The sequence below is a fragment of the Garra rufa genome, chromosome 5 (assembly GCF_049309525.1).
Source record: "Garra rufa chromosome 5, GarRuf1.0, whole genome shotgun sequence".
NCBI lineage: Eukaryota > Metazoa > Chordata > Actinopteri > Cypriniformes > Cyprinidae > Garra > Garra rufa.
Genome location: NC_133365.1, coordinates 18332154 through 18351791, shown reverse-complemented (window position 1 = coordinate 18351791; position 19638 = coordinate 18332154). Strand labels below are relative to the sequence as shown.

Sequence of the window (19638 nt, the reverse complement as noted above, 5' to 3'; positions counted from 1 at the left end):
TAGTATAAAGCAGGGTGGGGCTGAAAGTTGTGGAAGCAAAACGAGGACACTGGAGCTGGATTGCTAATAAAGGACGAGTGCGATACACGGCTCGAAAGTTGCGGAGCCACAGTCGACCGCTTCGGCTTTTTCCTTTCATGCGTATGTAGGAAAAAGCAGCACTGTTTTATCATACTAGATACATTTTAGTATGTTGAAAGTTCTGTTATAATGCTACTGTGCGTTCTAAACTGTCTAATAAAATGCATAACATATTAAAGTGTCTATAGGGTTTTCATGTTTTCTACAAAATAAAACCGGAAAATCAAGGGTGTATGACGTCATATGCAAGCGACACAATGAAACGGTCTGTTAAACTAGTTAAAATTGCTTATTTCTCTGGATTGAAACATTCTTCGAAACATTTGGGATCATGTAAGTACACAGGTCAGCAAAATATATAACACTGTTGAAGTGGTTTTTGGATATTTTGATTAAAAAAAATCTTACACATTGTGCCTTTATCTGTAGATTTCAATTTCTGTACCGTCTAATCTCTAATTGTAATACCATTCGAATGTCATTGAAAGAAATTGTTCTTTTAACCTCAAAAAATGTAATGTTCCTTAAAAACATTTCTCTTTTAAATAGTGTAATCCCATGTATCTGTAATCAGATGCGCATTTAAAACTGGATTATAATCAAATTTCAGTCACTTACATGTGTTTTATTACCATCGTGAACCGTTTAAGACTATTCTCAAAATGACAAGTTTAATTATTCCAGCTGCTGTAAGAACAGGCTACAAATGAACCTGCAGCATCCACACGCAATATAGCCTACTAGCTGGGACTCCTTCTTTATGTATACAGATGCAAAGACAAACGACCCAAACCACTCAAATTAGAAAACATTATTACAAGCTTATCATTGTGAATTGAGCTAAGGTAATGAGATGTACTTGCTCAATAACTGATTCAGGATAATTTTTAACCAAAAAAGTTACAGAATTCAGCTTTAAATAGCCTAACTTAAACCATCACACTGTAACAACATAAAGCTGGTTGAAAATTTATAAACTTACACTTTAAGTCTTCTGTCACAAGTCCAAGTTAAATCTCTTTTAGTAAGTTTTCTATATGAAAGAGAGAGCAAGGGAAAAAGAAGGAAAAGCCCAGAGCAACAGTTACAGTCTTCTTTTATCCTTTTCTTGACCATGTGACTGAAACCCAAATGTGAGACATTCAAACTGACCAATCAGCAAATTACAGCTTCACCCTCTGTAAAGGTGTGACAATTAGCAGACCCCCGATGTATACACATTTGGCCTACAGGCCTTGATTCCTATCAGCTCCTCTGTGTCCTCAGGAGTGCCAAATGACCCTTTTGTTACTGAAGATAAATTAGGGACAGGAAAGCAGAAGTCTTTGATAATTTTCAACCTTACAATCTCATGATGAAAACACACCTGTGGGAACTTTCAGTTTCAGTTTCCAACAGAAATGTCCACTGGGAGGCACTAAAAGAGTGTATATTTTTTCTCCCCAGAACAGATGAACGTACATATGGTACATTTTATTTGACGTTGGTTTTGTACGTCACCGAAGTTCTGACTTGAACTGTCCATTAAGCAGCGCTATAACTCTAATGCTCTGACTGTGACATTTTAAAATAACGTACCATCTGCACTACACCTAAACCAAAGCCCCTTTAAGGCAAGTCAATCCACTCGACAGTCATCTTTGAAACACCTCTCTTGCATACAAGTGCAGCTCCAATCTCTTTGAATGGGGAAACATCAAATTCTCCAAAACTCTTCACTAAGCTTGCGATTAAATTTCATATTTGAAATCACCAATGAAATCTGACAAGAACTGCCTCATAAATATGGTTCGATGTGCTCCAATAGCACTAAAAAAGCTCAATTTTAAGGCTAGATCAGCCAGTGCGCATGCGCGGTACTGAGCGCACGTCTTAGAACGTTGATTGTTTCTAAAGCAACCGGGACTTCAAACGGCAGCTGCAGTGACGTGCTGACTTTACTAATCTACGATTGGCTCTTTCATTAAGAAGGCGGGGCTTCGCATCCATAATGAGCGTTGCATTTTTCCCCATTCAAAACTATAGGAGTGACACGTCTTTGGTATTCTATAGTCTTTGACCTAAACCTACCCGATAGTATGAACAAAAGAGAATGGGACGTAAAAAAAAAATCGCAAGCATGCCGTTTTAGCTTGTTTTTCCATCTCTCATCTTTTAACTCTTTTATTGTGAGTCATGTTTTTAATGGGATTTGTACCCAAGGATTCTGTAACCTAAGTCAAGACTGGAAAGCGAAACACATGGAGCTGTAATCATAAGTGCATATAAAAAAGATTACAAGTGCTAAATGTTTTAATGCCTCTAGAGTTCATTTCTGTTGGAAACTGCAGTGATATGTACTTATTGGTACGTATTTCGCGTCTCGCAAAAAAGTTCCCACCGGTACGTTTTCCTCATGAGATCAGGCAGGGTTTAACTTGAATGAAAATGTTATCCTCAATATCATGTACTTTTATCATTTTAGTTTTGTTTTTCTTTCAAAAACGGCTATTGAATTGAATATTGAATATTTTTTCAACACAGAAGTAACAATTAAACTATTAAATATCCGATGTCTGCCAATACATGTTCAGTATTGGCAGATACCTATTAAAATACTAATATAATCTTGGATATCATTGAACAATCTTTCACAGCAGATTCTGTAAGTAAAAAGTTGACTTCTTTTAATAAGACAGCTGAGCTTATTTGTCTTTCATGAGTTTTAACAGTTAATGGGTGAAATCATAAAGAATCTTTCTTTTAAAAAAAAACTTACTATGAATAACCCCCTGCGAGCTTTGAATGGGAATCACTGAGCTAGAGCATTATAGTCCAATTATATCTGTTTTGTAGTTTATTACAGTTTGTCAGACTGGCAGAAAGTAATATCTGCTCATACTTTATAAGCAACAATGAGAGAATGTTTTTAGTAAGCAAAACAGTGCATAAAATATTAAAAAATAATCAGCTATATGTCTTTTGCCTTGAAGCAAACACGCAGAAACTTTACAGGCTTATTCATTTCCAAGCTTTCTCCAACTACAGCAAAAAAAAGAGAAAACTTTCTTCAAAAGGGTTATTTGGCAAATATTGTAGTGTAAAAACTTGCTGAAAGACTTGCTTTGTTTGCAGGGCTGTCTGTTTGCAAGAGGGCATCTATCAGAGCTGAAGTTGATTACTGGTGTCTTACCCTTGAAAAGATGCTTCAGTCGATGCTCAGAGAATACCAATGCGGTCCGTTATAGTCAGTGCCCTTTTACATTCTCCATTATTACAGTAGTTTTATGGAAATATCATTACTTTCTAATTAGAACAGGGAAATATATCAGCATGAGGCACTTACTCTCTGCTGTTAAAATTATTTAAGGTTTCTGTGTAATGATCAATGTAGAGCCCAAAGGCTCAATTAAAACAAGCATTTAAACGTAGCATATTCCCACAACCAATAAAACCTCAAAAATATTAAGGACATACTGGAAATCAGGGCTCTGAATATACATGTCCTTGGCATTTAAACATAATATTTATTTAGCACGTGTACTTGTGACTGCTTTTGGGCAGATGTGTAGGATGGTGTTGTTTATTGAAGTATTCGCCTGTTGAATAGAGGCCAGTGCTACACGAGCCATGTGGCCACCCCTGAACCGCTGACCTGTGTTAAAGGGCTGTAATTGTCTTTTTACTGCGGCCACTAAATCTGCGAGTGCCCTCACCGTGCCATCGCAACGTTCTGCCGATGATCGTCGCCTAGCAACCAGCGGCGAGTGCAAACACTTCTTTCTTTATTTATTAATTTAGCTTTTGTGATTGATGCGCTTTGCAACAAAGTGCTTCAGATGAATGGGCTGCTTAGTCTCAAAATTCTCCATGTTCGGAAAATATCTGCATAATCATTGTGGAGTGTGTGTGTATGAAGAAACTGTCTGGGAAATAGCAACCGAAATTGTGAACTGCATTCCCTTGCCATGTGGAATAACAAGACAACCCTGCAAGAAAATTCCAGATTCTGATGGTCTCGAACTGATCTAAACTGCTTATTTATAGTCAATAGTTGGCCAAAGCTGGTCTACATAGACTTCCAGCTGGTAGGGTCGAGGGCAAGCATGTAGATTCATTGGAGAAAAAATGGCTTTTTCTTTTTTACTGCTTTTTTAAAAGGGTTAGTCAACCCAAAAATTACAAATTTGCCCATGATTTACTCACCCTCAAGGCATCCTAGGTGTATGTGACTTTCTTCTTTCAGACAAATCCAATCAGAGTTATATTAGAAATTATCCTGGCTCTTCCTTATGGCACTGGGCGGGTGTTTCTGTTAAACAGTCCAAAACAAGTCCAATGACGAGTATCCATCCAAAATGCTCAACATGGCTCCAAAGGGGGGGAAATGAAGGCCTCCTGTAGCAAATTGATGTCCTTTTGCAAGAAAAATATCTATATCTAAAACTTAGTAATCATTTTCTCTAGCTTAGGCTAACTGACGTACAAGGAAGCCGTTCCGGGTGGATGACGTAGGATGTGTGTGTTGCGCTTGCGCCACTGAGAAGTGACGAACGCGGAAGCAAAACAACAGTCACAAATTAGAAGGTTAAAAGGAGGATTTGCAAGGAAAAAGTAAGAGGACATTGATATAAGCCAAGAGGAGACTGATTTTTCTTTACCAAAGTAACAAAACTTTGCTTCCTTTGCACCTGTAAAAAAACATTGGTTTTTGCGAGATCAGGCATCGTATGTCATCCACCCGGAACAGCTTGCTTGTATGATAGTTAACGCAAGCTAGCGAAAAGTGATTATTATGTTCTAAATATGGATGCTTTTCTTACAAAAACGCATTGATTCGCCACAGGAGGCCTTTATTCACTCCCCCGGGGCCGTGTGGAGCACTTTTTATTATAGGTTGAAATGCACTTTATTGGACTTCTTTAGGGCTGTTGAAGAGAAACACCCACCCACTCCCATTATAAAGCTTGAAAGAGTCAGGATCATTTTTAATGCAACTCCGATTGGATTCGTCTGAAAGAAGAAAGTCATATACACCTAGGATGCCTTGAGCGTGAGTAAATCATGGGCTAATTTTCATTTTTTGGTGAACTAACCCTTTAGGGCAAGTTGTTACTAGGGCTGGATGATAAAACGTTTACGGTAATTATTATTGTGATATAATATAACAAAAGCCTGATAAATGTTCAATATAATGTTTATGCACCAAAAAGGGAATGAAACAGCGCAACTCATTTGAAGCGCGGCAAATCCGCTTGGCTCAAAGTTTAAATGGCACCGTAGCGCGAGTTTATTAGAGCAGTTGTGTTTATTTGCTGATAAATCTCGGTCATGTGACCACTAAACAGCACTGTGAGATTCAGTGTGAAGTGCTTGAGTTCAGCGAAGAACACAAATGACTGTGATTTAAACTAGTTTATAGCTGGATGAAACAGCGCTAACAAACAGAAGAAACACTGTGCAACGATACAGTCAGAAGGCTTTTCAATCTACAGATCGCCACCATTTACCATAGATTTACTGTAGTAACACTAACTGCACCATTAAAAACTAAAAGATTACGTTTCCTTGTGCGAACTCATCCAGGAGTGTTGACTTTTCACCCACTACTGTGCCAAAGCACATTGACGTGTCACGCGCCGGCTGTTGTGAACGCGCTCCATACAGTTAAACATTGTGGTGTATCAGAGGTAAATAATGATATAAATACTGTTCAGTTTCTTGAACAGACTGATAGTTTTGTGTCTTAACACCTCAATGTATCGTCACAAGCTGCAGGGTTTCATTTAGGAGCAAAAATCTGCCTCTAAACTTGAAAGAAATAAACCGATATGAATTTTTTTAATGAAAATTTTTGGTCATATTGCTCAGCTGTAATGTATTCCCAACCCAAATTAATTATTTGGGTTTACTGAGCATGATGTACAAGCAGCAAAAAGTGTTTTTTACCAGTGTTTTCTGTTGTCAGAACTAGACCACCTTAGACCAGCAACCATATTTCAAAAACCAGCTTAACCTGTTATTTTTCCCCCAGAAGGATTCTGCGCACACTAAATATTGTGCCTGGATTGCAAACGGTGTTTGAATAAACTCTTTCATGTAATTTAATGAAGACGTAACATGAGATGCTGCATTTCTAATACGAAGCGCTACCTAAATTCGGCCTCAAGTGCTTTATGCCACGTCACATCAAATTGTATTATTCCTCCCCTGCTCTGCCAAAAATGAACAATACACTTCAAACGTGATGTTTGACAACACAACAGAATTCAGTTGGGACGCCCAAAGCAGTTAGCAGAGCTCCAGCGTGTATCACATGAAATCAGAGGCGGAGGTGAGAGGAGGAGGTCTCTGCTCCTCTCTGAAGATCCCTGCTGTTGCATGTACTCAAAATCACACAGCGAAGATCCAAGAGAAAAGTCAAGCCATTCTTCAAAGCGAAGTGTGTGAGAGAGAGATGTTGAGGTTTTACTAGTCTTGCATAGATTTTACACCTCAGATGGTTTAAGGGGGTCCTGTCTAAACCTCAGATTAGGGTTTTACTGACTAGGATCAGTCATGTGATGCTGCTCAGCATGGTTTCTCTAAGGGCTGGTGATTAAGAGCTGATCGGAGGTCAGATAGTAAGCCAGACACTAACCTGCAGCCATCTGCATGTATCCTGCCAATGTGCAGATCCTCCTCTCACAGGCTCCACTGGGCAGGAAGATGGTGATGATAGCCAGCAGGGAGCTGACTGCCAGCAGAGCACATCCACCTGAACACAGCACCGCACTCGTCTGAAACACACACAATGCACAACACTTATAGCGCAGATACTGCTGCTTTTAGAAGAGTTCAGACTCTATCTGGGGGCTTGATTGATTTTTAGTACTCAAGCAATCCAAATTTAATTATGTTCCTATAAATGAGTTAATCTAGCCAAGATTGGTTTTAATGGGTCATGGTAAAACCACATATTTTAAATCAAAACAGCACTAAATGCTGAACAATAACATCACATGGTTAACCAACAGTGTTAAGGCGTAACTAGTTACTATTTAATTACAAAACAAATGTAACTGTAATCTGTTACAGTTAGTGAGAAAAAATGTGTAATTAAATTACAGTTAACATAACAGTATATGTTATGTGCCTTTGTTTTGTCTAGGGCATGTTTTTAAAAATTACTTAAATGTCCTAATTGAACTATGGCCTAATCCTGGCTTAGTTTAGGCCCTCTCTGTGAAATCAGTCAAGTTTTTTATTAAGTTTTGATTTATTTTTTGTATTATGCCACTATTTCGGCTACTTATGGTACTATTATGCTGTTATAGTAATCTAGCAAGCACAACAAAATATATTTCTCATTACATTAACAATCTTTAAAGCATTCCTATTGATTTTTTTCCTTCATAAATGGCTCTTTATTTTACTTTAGGGTAGTCAAAGCAAAGGATGAATGCAAGCTATAAATTAACCATATAAATATATTATAAATATACTAATCTATATTAAATACATAAATTACATTATTGTGTATAATATAAGTAAAATAAATATACAAAGAACACTGTTACAGTGAAAATCAATGATTGTTCATTTTTAATGATAATACAGCTGGCTGCAAAAATAATAAAATTAAAATACAATAATAAAATAATAAAAACCATGTAAATATCTACAGTAATTTTTACTACTGTGAAAGTAAATGAATGTCTCTGCAGCTTGGCCATTCTACTAGGGATAGTTCACCCAAAAATGAAAATTCTGTCATTAATTATTCACCCTCATGTCATTCCAAACCCGTGAGACCTTCGTTCATCGTTGTAACACAAAATAAGATATTTTTTTTTTAAATCTGAGAGCTTTCTGATATACTGTATGTGTCACACATGCATGGTACTGTCATGAATGGGCGCCAAAGACTGATACAGAAGAGACGAAATTGTTGAATAAAGTCGTTACATTTGCTTTCTTTGCAAACAAAGGTATTCTGGTAGCTTTATAAAATTATGGTTGAATCACTGATGTCACATGGACAATTTTATCAATGTCCTTCCTACCTTTCTGGGCCTTAAACGTGTCAGTTGAGTTGCTGTCTATGCAGTGTCAGAAAAATTTCACATTTGATCAAAAATATCTTAATTTGTGTTCCAATAATGAACAAAAGTCTTGCAGGTTTGGAACGACATGTGGGTGAGTAATTAATGACAGAATTGTCATATTTGTTTGACCAAAAATCATATGTGTATGGCACAATGATAATAATGGCAAAATTATATTTTTTTAGATGAACTATACACATACTATTAAACACCAAGCACAGTCATAGAAAAAACATTCAAACAGTGTAGGTAGAAATATAAGGTGTGAAATCAATCGTTTTTTCCTAAGTGCTTACTCAGTGGGATCAATTTAGTGAAACAGCGAGTGCTGATCCTCTAATCTAACACCCTCATCAAATCAAACGCTTCATCAGTCAAAAGGCTCACTCTAGCACTACACAACGACCATATGCCAGGTCCAAAAATAAAGGCGATCCCAAACAGGAGATGCCTAAAGTATGGATAGATCTTCGTCATCTGGATTTTTAAATCAGATATTTGCAATAGAAGGTTGCAGAAAGCTCAGTAAAGAGTTTGCCGTACAATCCTAAAACAAAAACATGGAGAGTGCATATCAGAGACAGGCAATTGATCTTACTCTGACGTAATCCATATAAGCCTGTGAGGCAGGACACACCGACATCATGAATTATTGATGTGTGCACACACAGATTTGGGCAGTAACTGTAACTTAATGCTTAGATTCAATAGTTAAATTCAATAGTTACAGTAAATTGTAATTTAGAGGAACCCTAAAATCTGGCACAAACATAATGGTAACTATATTTCCTGCCAAAATACCAATGCAAAATAATTATATTTATTCTATTTAATTATATTTATTAGCATCTTCTCTGATTTTTTAAATGTTTCATTTCTACTTGGTACCCGTGGCAATAACACATACATTTTTCTGAATCAATGTCCAATTTATTAAAGTATTCCGGTGAAAACTATTGTTACCATAGAAAGATTTTTGTTAAGGGAATGACCATGTAGCTTTTAAAAATCTGTGTTCAGAGTCAGACGATGGTTTTCTGTAGGAAACAGTAGCTGTCTTTCTGTGAAGATGGGTCACAGGTGGCTGCTTTTCAGTGAGAAACATTCAGAGACTTCAAACTGAGATTTTTATTCTGACAGTTTGATCTCACGGCCTCTTTATTAGATCAGCTGGAGCTTTCAAATGCTGTTTTCGCACACACAACTGCAGTTTCAGACATACTAGACCAAATGAACAAAGTAAACAAAACATCTGTTAAAAGGCCATCAGCCCTTCCCTTGCACAAACAATACACATTCACAACAGAGTGTAGTTCTTACAACCATTGTCACATTAGCAGTGCATATCAGAAAGGAATCACAACAACAATACAATTGCCAGTGACTTCATTACCTTGCGGTCCTAATGGCGAAGACATTAACGGCGAGAGTGGAATGCTAATAAAGACGAGATGGCAGATCTGAAACTGCAATACTTTGGATGGTAATGATAATATTTGTAGTAATTATGACTGTTTGTACTGATGAAAACATCCCTTACAATAATGACATGTCTGCACTGGAAATAGGAAAAAAATCTAATAACACAAAAAACGAAGAAGCGGAACGTCGCAGACACTCGGCAGAAACATGTTTCCCTCAAACAGAACTCATTCCCCTTTAAATGGTATTCATATATTCATAGAAACGTCTAGTTTTTTCAGCGCCATCTCTTGATCTTGCCATCTTTGAAGCCTTTAGATGAAATGAGTTCTTGCCCAGTGTGCTGTCAAACATTACCGTGTTTCATTACAACTAATAGAGACATATTAGGACTGCAACAGATCAGATCCAAAATTAAATGGTATCCTGGAAAACCATGAATAGGCAGTCTATGACAGGAATGTTGATGAAGCTCATAAGTTAAACAAGCAGTTTGCATATTTCATCCCTAATGTATATAGTGTACGTCTGGATAGGAAACGGAAATGTACTTTCCTGAGGTCAATACTAATTAGTGGTGCTTGCCAAGTGTGCTGTTACTTTTCAAAGTGATTAGGCTTATGATTTTTCATCTAGTGGATGATGAACCGGCCAAAGAATTAATACACACTGACGCTAAACGACGGACCAGGGTTACTTCTAGACCAGAATATCTCTATCCACCTTATTTTTCAATGTGGAAGTAAGCCATTTTCTGTGAATTTGTAAGACTCCTGCTTCATTAGCCGCTGTAGAGAAATAACAAGAAGAATAATGCCACGAATCCGGTCCGTCAATTAATGTCGGCTCGCCACCAGATGTCATTATATATTGACTCTCACACTACACAGAATGTTGCATGTCACCCCGGACTACATTTGCCATCATCCATTGCACTGATTACTGACACACAGCTACAACCAATCAAACACACTATATAAGCCTTGGACTTCCTCATTCAAATGACCGAGTATTGTTGCGTTTACCTCTCTCCTAGTGGTAGCACCTTAAGCGTATAACACACTCCAAGTGTCAGCCACAATTACGGAGGCTTTTCCAAGTTTCTTTTCTCAAAGTTAAGTCTTGTATTTATTCTAGTCATCCATGTCTTGATTCCCTACCTGGTTTATCTCATCCTGTCTGTTTCTCTGCCTGCCCAGGATCTCTCGCCCATTGTAAATTACCCTTCGTCTTGCTGTTTCGGACTCTGTTCACCCCTCGTTGGATCTACTGACTGTTTGTCTGGATTACCGTTTACGTTCGCCGTTGATCGACCCTCGCCTGTTTTGGATTACTCTTTTGTCTCGCCTTCATATACCTGATTGCCAATGTTTGACCTGCCTGTTTTTGACCATGTTTAATAATAAAAGTTTGTGCATGGATCCACCCGCTTCACGTCTCTGTCGCTCTGTTACAAATAATAACGTACAGTAAACGGTAAAACTGTTTGCACGGCAAACCAGTGTGTTCATAATTAAGATGATACATTAAAATAATATGGTGAGACACACCAATTTGCAATATCATGGCAAATTTGGGGCAAATTTTTACCGTTAGTCAACGAGAAGAGGCTTGGTCGACCACAATTTTATTAGTCGCTTAGTCACAGAAAAAAATATCTATGAAAAATATATTTTCTAAAAATATAATTTTTGAATGAACCAATTCAAATGGAAAACAAATATTTTCAGATTATGTAATCCGTATAAAACATGCATACAGGTGCATCACAACTGCGGAGATTACAAGTCAGTGTCGCCAACATTATCTCTAAAGCCAAAAACAATAGAAAGCACTATAGATTATCAATAAATTATTAAAACGCCTCCTGCGGTTTTTCCTGACACATTTATAATTATTATATCTGCCGGTGTGCTGCTGCAAGCTTTATGTGTGCGCTTGAGCACTTATTTGGCTATGTAGGCAATTAAAGGCTCATTATATTATTTATTTGGTTGATTAAAAAACGTGGGACTAATAGTTGACTAATGCTTAAAACGACCAGAAAAATCTTTAGTTGAGGGCAGCCCTACTTTCGTACAACGTGCAGTATATAATAATGATAATGAATAATGCTAGTGGTTGAAATGGGTACTGCGGTCTAAATTCAAAATATTGTTTCTCCCACCCCCTCTTCCTCAGACTCACGTTTATGTGGGTTGCCAGACTGACAATATGAACGAGCACAACTGACAATGTAAGGCGATGAACCTTACACTGTAAATCGATTAGCTGATTTATCCTTTTTTTTAATATGGCTGTGGTCACAGAGCTTTTTAAATGAATGCCAAGGCTTTTTAGGTTGGGTAGAATCTGCGTTCTCTGACCTAGTTCGTTTGCTCACTTCCATGGCTGCAGTATGCTGTGTTTTCTGCAAACTGGCATCCAAGGCTCTTAAAATACTATAACATAAAATAATTATAAAATAACTATAAGTGGGCGGAATTACACAGACCAAAAAAAACAGATATTCTCACACATTAAATTAAGGTTTTTGAGGAAAACATTCCAGGATTTTTCTCCTTATAATAAAATGTAATGGTGACCAACGGGTTGAAGGTCCAAAGTGCAGTTTCAATGTAGCTTCAAGCGGCTCTACACAATCCTAGCCAAGGAATAGGGGTCTTGTCTATCAAAATGATTGGTCATGTTCAAAACAAAATAAAAATTTATATACTTTTTAAGCACAAATGCTTGTCCTGCGATAGCTTTGTGATGTGTGTCTACAACTTGCTACCTAATCTCATGAAAAAAACCTACCAGTGGGAACAGGCTTACGAAATACGTACCAATAAGTACATATCACTGCAGTTTACAACAGCATGCTTGCGATTGTGTTTTTTATGTCACATTCACTTTTGTTCATAATATCAGGTAGGTTTAGGTGTAGTGCAGAGGGTACGTTATTATAAAACATCACAGAGCAAGTTATAGCGCCACTCAACGGACATTTCAAGCCAGAACCTTGACACATACAAAACCAGCATCACATAAAATGTACCATATGTACGTTTATCTGTTGCAGGAAATAACCGAACACCCTTTTAGGGCCACTCAGTGGACATTTGTGTTGGAAACTGCAGTGACATGTACTTATTGGTACGTATTTCGCGTCTCGCGAAAATGTTCCTACAGGTACGTTTTCGTCATCTTCATGTATTATGTAATCACATTGGAAAGACCACAAATGGTTAGCTCTTCGTCTGAGCTCTTTGTACTCTGGTTCAAAAAGGTAGGTCTCATTTTCTCCTCCAACTTCAAAATAATCAGACATCCTTGGCTGGGATCATGTAGAGTCCTTTAAAGCTGCACTAAAACTGCATTTTGGACCTTTAGCCCACTGATCCCCATTGAAGTCCCTCAAAATTGGTAACCAAAACTGAACATTCTTCAAAATATCATCTTTTCTGTTGTACAGAAAAAAGTCCTACAGGTTTGGAACAAGGTTTGTATAAATGTTGACAGAATTAACATTTTTAGGTGAAGTAGTCATTTAAACAGATATATACTCCAACACAATGAACCCAATCCCAAAAGTGCAAAGCACCCAAGACAAAATTAGACAAAAAAGAAGAAAAGAGAAAAAGAGCTGATGATGCAAACAGAAACCCTCCCCTATTGAAATGTTAATAAACCATTCGCATTCTTACTCATTTTGCTTTAGCGGAACAGCTTTGCATTTGTTATGCACCAATCAAGCCAATGTTATTTGTACAATATTTAGTGCAAACAATTTCATATGCACGCATGAACAATCAGCTTTGGCAAATCTGGCCGTATGTTGCACAGACTAATTTTATTCATTCCTCAAAGACCTTACTGTATCAACACACTGCCCAGAATTCAATTGTCCCTAATTAGTTTGACATTTCAGGCCTGGCTTTTGCCACAACTCCTATGAGCAATAATTAAAGATTATGCTTCTGTTTGACGCTAGAATATAAAATCCATGATTACAATGTGTCCTACATTGTACTTCTGAAACCACATCACATATATGCAAGTATTCCAAACTCCAAACTCCAGCTGCTGTTCATTTACAAGAAAAATGCCTCCTAACAGCGCCGCCTCTTTCAGGGAGCAGGTTCCTAAATAGATGCTAATTATTTGCCTCCATACACACTGCAAACAGTAAACAGCACCGCAGAGGAAGTGCATTGTGAAGGAGAGAGGTCACGCTATGATGGAAACCAATTTCTGTAACTAGATGAAAAGAAAACAAAATAGAGACAATTATTAGAAGAAACTACACATCAGACATACTGTCAAATCCATTATATGATGTACCTCACAAAACACTCAGAGTTGCATGGTAATTTGATTCAAGTCAAGGAAAAAATAGATGTTTCCTGTGAATTCTGTAGGGCACAGAGAAAAAAAATAACGTGACAAGACTCTGTATGTCCATAACTGCAGTAGTTCAAAAATTCAGCACACAGCAAAAATTTTAAAATATGGGTTGCAACAGTTATTGCACATTTTTCAGTGGCCCTGGATCTGTAAGTATTTTTCCAATTCAAATTTTCATTAAAAAAAGAAAAACATATATATGCTTTCAAAGCAAATAACAAAAAGAAAAAGACTTATAAATAATATAAGTACTCAGTCTTGTCTTGTGAGTTTTATAGACAAAACTTTTTGATTTTATGGAAAGAACAGGTTGAAAAACACAGAAAACTTCTCCTTACTTTGTCATACATTTTTAAATGGCATGAGGAGTAAATGATGACAGACTCTTCATATAGGTGAGCTATTCCTATAAGAGGTGGAAAATAATGTGAAATAACTGGAATGGTTCATCCAACAGTCAAATTCATTTCAAAGACCCAAATGTCACCAACATCATATTCACTTGGCAGTGAATGAGGCCTGCTGCAGTAACAAAAAGATCTGGCTTATTATTCTGTAAGGGTTTTATATTCAGTGGAATTTGCACTTGATTTACTAGACATACAGACTGGAAATCAAGGTCGAAGCTGTCTTGTTACCATGGTGAAATATTTTCTCATATATCTGAAGTGTGTGTGTGTGTGTGTGTGTGTGTGTGTGTGTGTGTGTGTGTGTATCAGGTCCAAAGCTGGCTTAGCTGTAGTTAAGAGGCAGAGTGGGCAGTGCCAATTAAGAGGGAGGTGTGTTAGAGCTCCAACTCTCACCTAATGAAATAAAGTCCTTCAGCCCTAAAGAATACACATTTTTCTCACAATCAAGCTTAAACCAACACTCACTCGACCCATATAATTACGTGTGTTATCTATTAAACTAAAACTACAGAAAACATCATTTAATAAAAGGTCAAAGCAAGACTCATTTTGACCAAGTCTCCTCTTGGCAAAGCAGAAAAATCTATACCAGCATTTAGTCATTCTGCCCTCTGTTGGAACTCTATAAATGTATCCGTTTTCCCTGTTGCCCTTGCTGTAAGAATTCAGACAACTCCTGCACTTATGTTGCACAGGCCTCTTCCTTGAGGCACAGAGCAACCTTCACAGAAAACAAACAAACAAAAAAAAGTGTCTGAGGTTTTTATATTTCAGGTCCCAGTGTACAAATACTAGGGCACCATTTAGGTTCAGATGATAACACTGGTAGAAGCCTCTTGAGAACATCTAGGAACCCTTTCAAAAAGACAGGGGAACTTACAAAAAGTTCATTTTAGGCAATACACTTCAGGCAAAACCTTTTTTTTCTAGCACTAGTAAGTTTTAAGAATGTGCTATTTTGTTGCTTTCATAACATGTCTTTTTTCAGACTAACATCCAAAGCAATGTATTTTATTATATTTTATCTATTTGTGTCTGGAGATTTAAAGGGATAGTTAACCCAAAAATTTTAATTCTGTCAATAATTACTCACCCTCATGTCGTTCCAAACCCAGAACGGTTGAAACACTGATGTCACATGGACTATTTTAGCAATGTCCTTACTAACTTGCTGAGCCTTGAACATGTCAGTTGTGTTGCTGTCTATGCAGGGTCAGAAGGCTCTCAAATTTCATCTAAAATATCTTAATTTGTGTCCTGAAGATGATTGAAGGTCTTACAGGTTTGGAACAACATGAGGGTGAGTAGTTAATGACAGAATTTTCATTTTTGGGTGAACTATTCCTTTAAGTTACAATACAGTACATACTGTTCAAAACGTCATGATTGTTTCGGAAGTGACAAAAGGGAACACATTATCCTTCATTTGGGGGAAATATACAGAATTTTGTATCTTAATATGATTTAGTAGTGTTTTAGTATTAAAGTGGGTTAAAGTTCTGTAATGTCATATGGTTTATACCAAAACATTACAGCCACTACCGAAAATGTGCTGTCACGACCGAAACATGGGATGTTTTGTCAAAAATTAAAGTATACTGAATTATCAACTAAGATGTTATGATAGTGTTTGGTTCAGTGTATATTAAAACTAATGAATTCTTAAGTTTGAAATCAGTATTATCACCTTTTTGCTTTTTACAAAGAAAAAATGGATTCAAAATACAACAAATCTCATAAATCACACTTAAAAATATTGTTAGAATTGTAATTGTTATAGATTTACCTCAGAAAACTTTGTAATAAAATATAAAAAATATATATTTACAAGCAAAATGTAAGCAAAATCTTAATAGGTCAATATAACCCTTCTCATTAAATGATATATTACTGTGTTTCGGTAGTGACAAATTTGGGGAGATGACAAATATTTGAAAACATTCTCAAAATACAATATGAGAATTAACTGCACAATTACTAGAAATGTGTATCTTGGATATTATACAATTTGCACACATCCAAGCAATTTCCAACTCTGACTTTGAACCAGTTCTGTAGAATGGCACATAAACATTTTTTTTTCTGGCTGGTAACAGAATTTTCTGATTTAGAAAGTGACGAAAAGAGATTTCCAAAATCCCCTCTGTAAAACCGTTAACTCTAGTATGTCAACAAAATGAAACAAGAATTTAGAAACACGGCTTTATCAGATTTCTGTTCTGAAAATGTATGCAAATTTGTTCACATTTAATTAGACATTGCCTAATTTGCATACTTAAACCTTTCAGAAAACATGTAATACAAAACAATTGTCTTAAGCGTACTGTGATTAATCAACTGGGAAATGCCGATATCTATTATTTAAAATGTTTACCCTATTCACTTGTAGTCTTTTGCTATATAGAAAACACAGATGCTCTGTGGCTTCAGGGAAAAATCACACAACTCCTTTTCTCAGATCAAGGAAGATTTGATTCAAATTGATATAACCTCTTTAACACATGGCAGATGATAGAAATTAGCTGTAACAGGAGGCATCTCAAGTAGGCCACTGATAGACATCACATTAGCAAAGTACTTCACGCAGTACTAAAGTGTCCTGACCAGCATGGGTTAGTCTTTGCCATTAATTCATGCATGCGGAGTAACATATATGAACGTCTGTTCTTAGCAGCCCTCTACTGTGTTTTACCTCTCGCTCATCTCCTGTTCAGATGGGTAATAGCCACACCAATCACTCTAAGTGTCTGTCCCTGGCATGTCATCTCCCTCACTTTCTCCCCCTGTAGAGTCTCATCAAAGACAGCCCATTAGTGTCGTAACAGACCTTCATAAACATCACTTCACACATGAGGCCATGGCACAGTTCCAAAACATTCAGTTTTCTCTTTCTTTAGTCATTCAGTCTCTCTAAATATCTCTTCTTCTTCTTTACAATACATGGAAGAGAACAACTGTTGAATAATGTCATTATTTATGTCTTCTTTCCACACCAAAATTATTCTCGTAGCTTCATAACATTATAGTTGAACAACTGATGTTGCATGGACTATTTTAATGATGTCCTTAACCTTTTTGGGCCTTAAACGTATCAGTTGCATTGCTGTCTATGCAGGGTCAGAAAGCTCTCGGATTTCTTCATAAATATTTTAATTTGTGTTTCAAAAGATCTTATGGGTTTGGAATGACATGATGGTGAGAAATTAATGACAGAATTTTTCAGAAAGTTTGAGATGCTGGGAGACCTGACCTATAAGCAATGTAGTAGTTGGCATATGACAAAGTGCTGACATTAAACATTAAATAATTTGAAACATTTAAAAGGAAAAGGAGGCATCTATTTAAATTAGCCTGATGGGATCCAGCACCAAATGTTTGTAATCTATCCGTGATAATTACCACATAATTACTGGCAAAGTCCAAATGCTTTTGCAATTAAAAGTGAGGGAACGGAAGATTTGTGATCCATAATTAATTAATCCCTTTCTCCCATAACCCATAGAGCGACTAAATAACAGTTTTGTTTAGTTTTTTTGTTTTTGTTTTTCTCATGGACTTTGATGCCTGTTTCATATTGGAATGCAAATCAGGGAATAGGGTTTCAATGTTTTTGTTAGGCGGCACAGTAGCCTGAAATTTCCCATAACATTCCAGATTAGGGAGACTCGTCCCATTCAGTGAAAGTCAAAAGGTAACACTATACTGACCCTTTTGTTGGGAAAAAAATCCTAGTGTTTTGTCATGCTAAGAGGATGAGCTCTAAAACTCCCTCCACGTTTAATGTGAGTGAAAATATAAGGTCACCGCCAGGCCCAGATGGGATCAGTTTGTATATTTTGAGCTGATTTTAAAGGAAAATTTGTGAGACTACAAGACTAAAGTCTAAATGTTTCGGGAATAAAGTTGAAATTTTGAGAATAAAGTCGAAATTACGAGAATGAAGACAAAATATTTTGAGAATAAAGTCAAAATGTTTTGGAATAAAGTCGAAAATACAAGAAAAAAGTTAAAATGACAAGAATAAAGTCCAAATGTTTTGGGGAAAAAAAGTTTAAATTTCAAGAATAAAGTCAAAATGTTTTGAGAATAAAGTTGAGATTATAAAAATGAAGTGAATGATTGGACTTCATTTTTATAATTTAGAAATTATTTTCACAATTCCGACTTTATTCTCGAAACATTTAGACTTTATTCTTGACATTTTTACTTTATTCCCAAAAGATTTTGACTTTATTCTCATAATTTCAATTTTATTCTTGTATTTTCGACTTTATTCCCGAAACATTTCGACTTTATTCTTGACATTTTTACTTTATTCCCAAAAGATTTTGACTTTATTCTTGTAATTTAAATTTTTTTCTTGTATTTTCGACTTTATTCCCGAAACATTTCGACTTTATTCTCAAAATATTTCGTTTTCATTCTCGTAATTTCAACTTTATTCCCGATACATTTCAACTTTATTCTTATAATTCCAACTTTATTCGCAAAACATTTAGACTTTATTCTCAAAATTTCAACTTTATTCTTGTAATTTCGACTTTTTTCCCGTAATTTCAACTTTATTCCCGAAACATTTACATTTATTTCGAGAATAAAGTAGAAATTTTGAGAATAAAGTCAAAATGTTTTAAGAATAAAGTTACAATTATTTTAAAATAAAGTCAAAAACAAAAAATATTTTGAGAATAAAGCTGAAATTCCTGAGAATTATATCATAGCTATTAAAGATATAATATTTTAAGAGTGTAGCCTGCAACTAATCTTTCATTCCTCACATGCATTTAATTAAAATCAACAATAAAATGTTCTAAAAGTTGACATGGACTCCAACGCATTAACATAAGTTATATTGTCAACTTTTCTGAGGTACAGTTTTTAAATGACTATTCACAAGCTGGTTTATTCATGGTATAATACAGTAAATGATTGGAAATAATATTTAACGTCCATATTTTGACGTTCCATTCATTATTTGTAGCGTGCCAGCTACCCAGTAATCACAATAATTTTGTGCTTTGTTGTTTTTAATATAACACAGCTCAGCTTTCTAATTCTGTCAGTTTCATAACAAAATAGGTGTTTCAAGTTTATAGCACAATATAAACGTGAAGGAACATTAGAAGAAATGAAAAAAACACTATAGCCTAATTTAATGAATTGAATGTCTTACTGTAAAAGGAAAACTGAGGTGAATACAGCAATCTGTCACGCCACGTTAAAGAGCATGAAAAACACATTATTGTAATAGACATATTAATTGTATTTCG

At 36.1% G+C, this 19638-nt stretch overlaps 1 protein-coding gene across 1 annotated transcript in view; it reads right to left on the bottom strand.

The window, feature by feature from the left end:
- Positions 1–19638, bottom strand: part of LOC141335698 (LHFPL tetraspan subfamily member 7 protein) — a 210578-nt gene that overhangs the window by 143932 nt on the left and 47008 nt on the right. The window contains exon 2 of the mRNA XM_073841231.1: positions 6701–6839. Coding sequence (XP_073697332.1) covers positions 6701–6839 — 139 coding nt within the window. The remainder of the gene's footprint in view (positions 1–6700; positions 6840–19638) is intronic.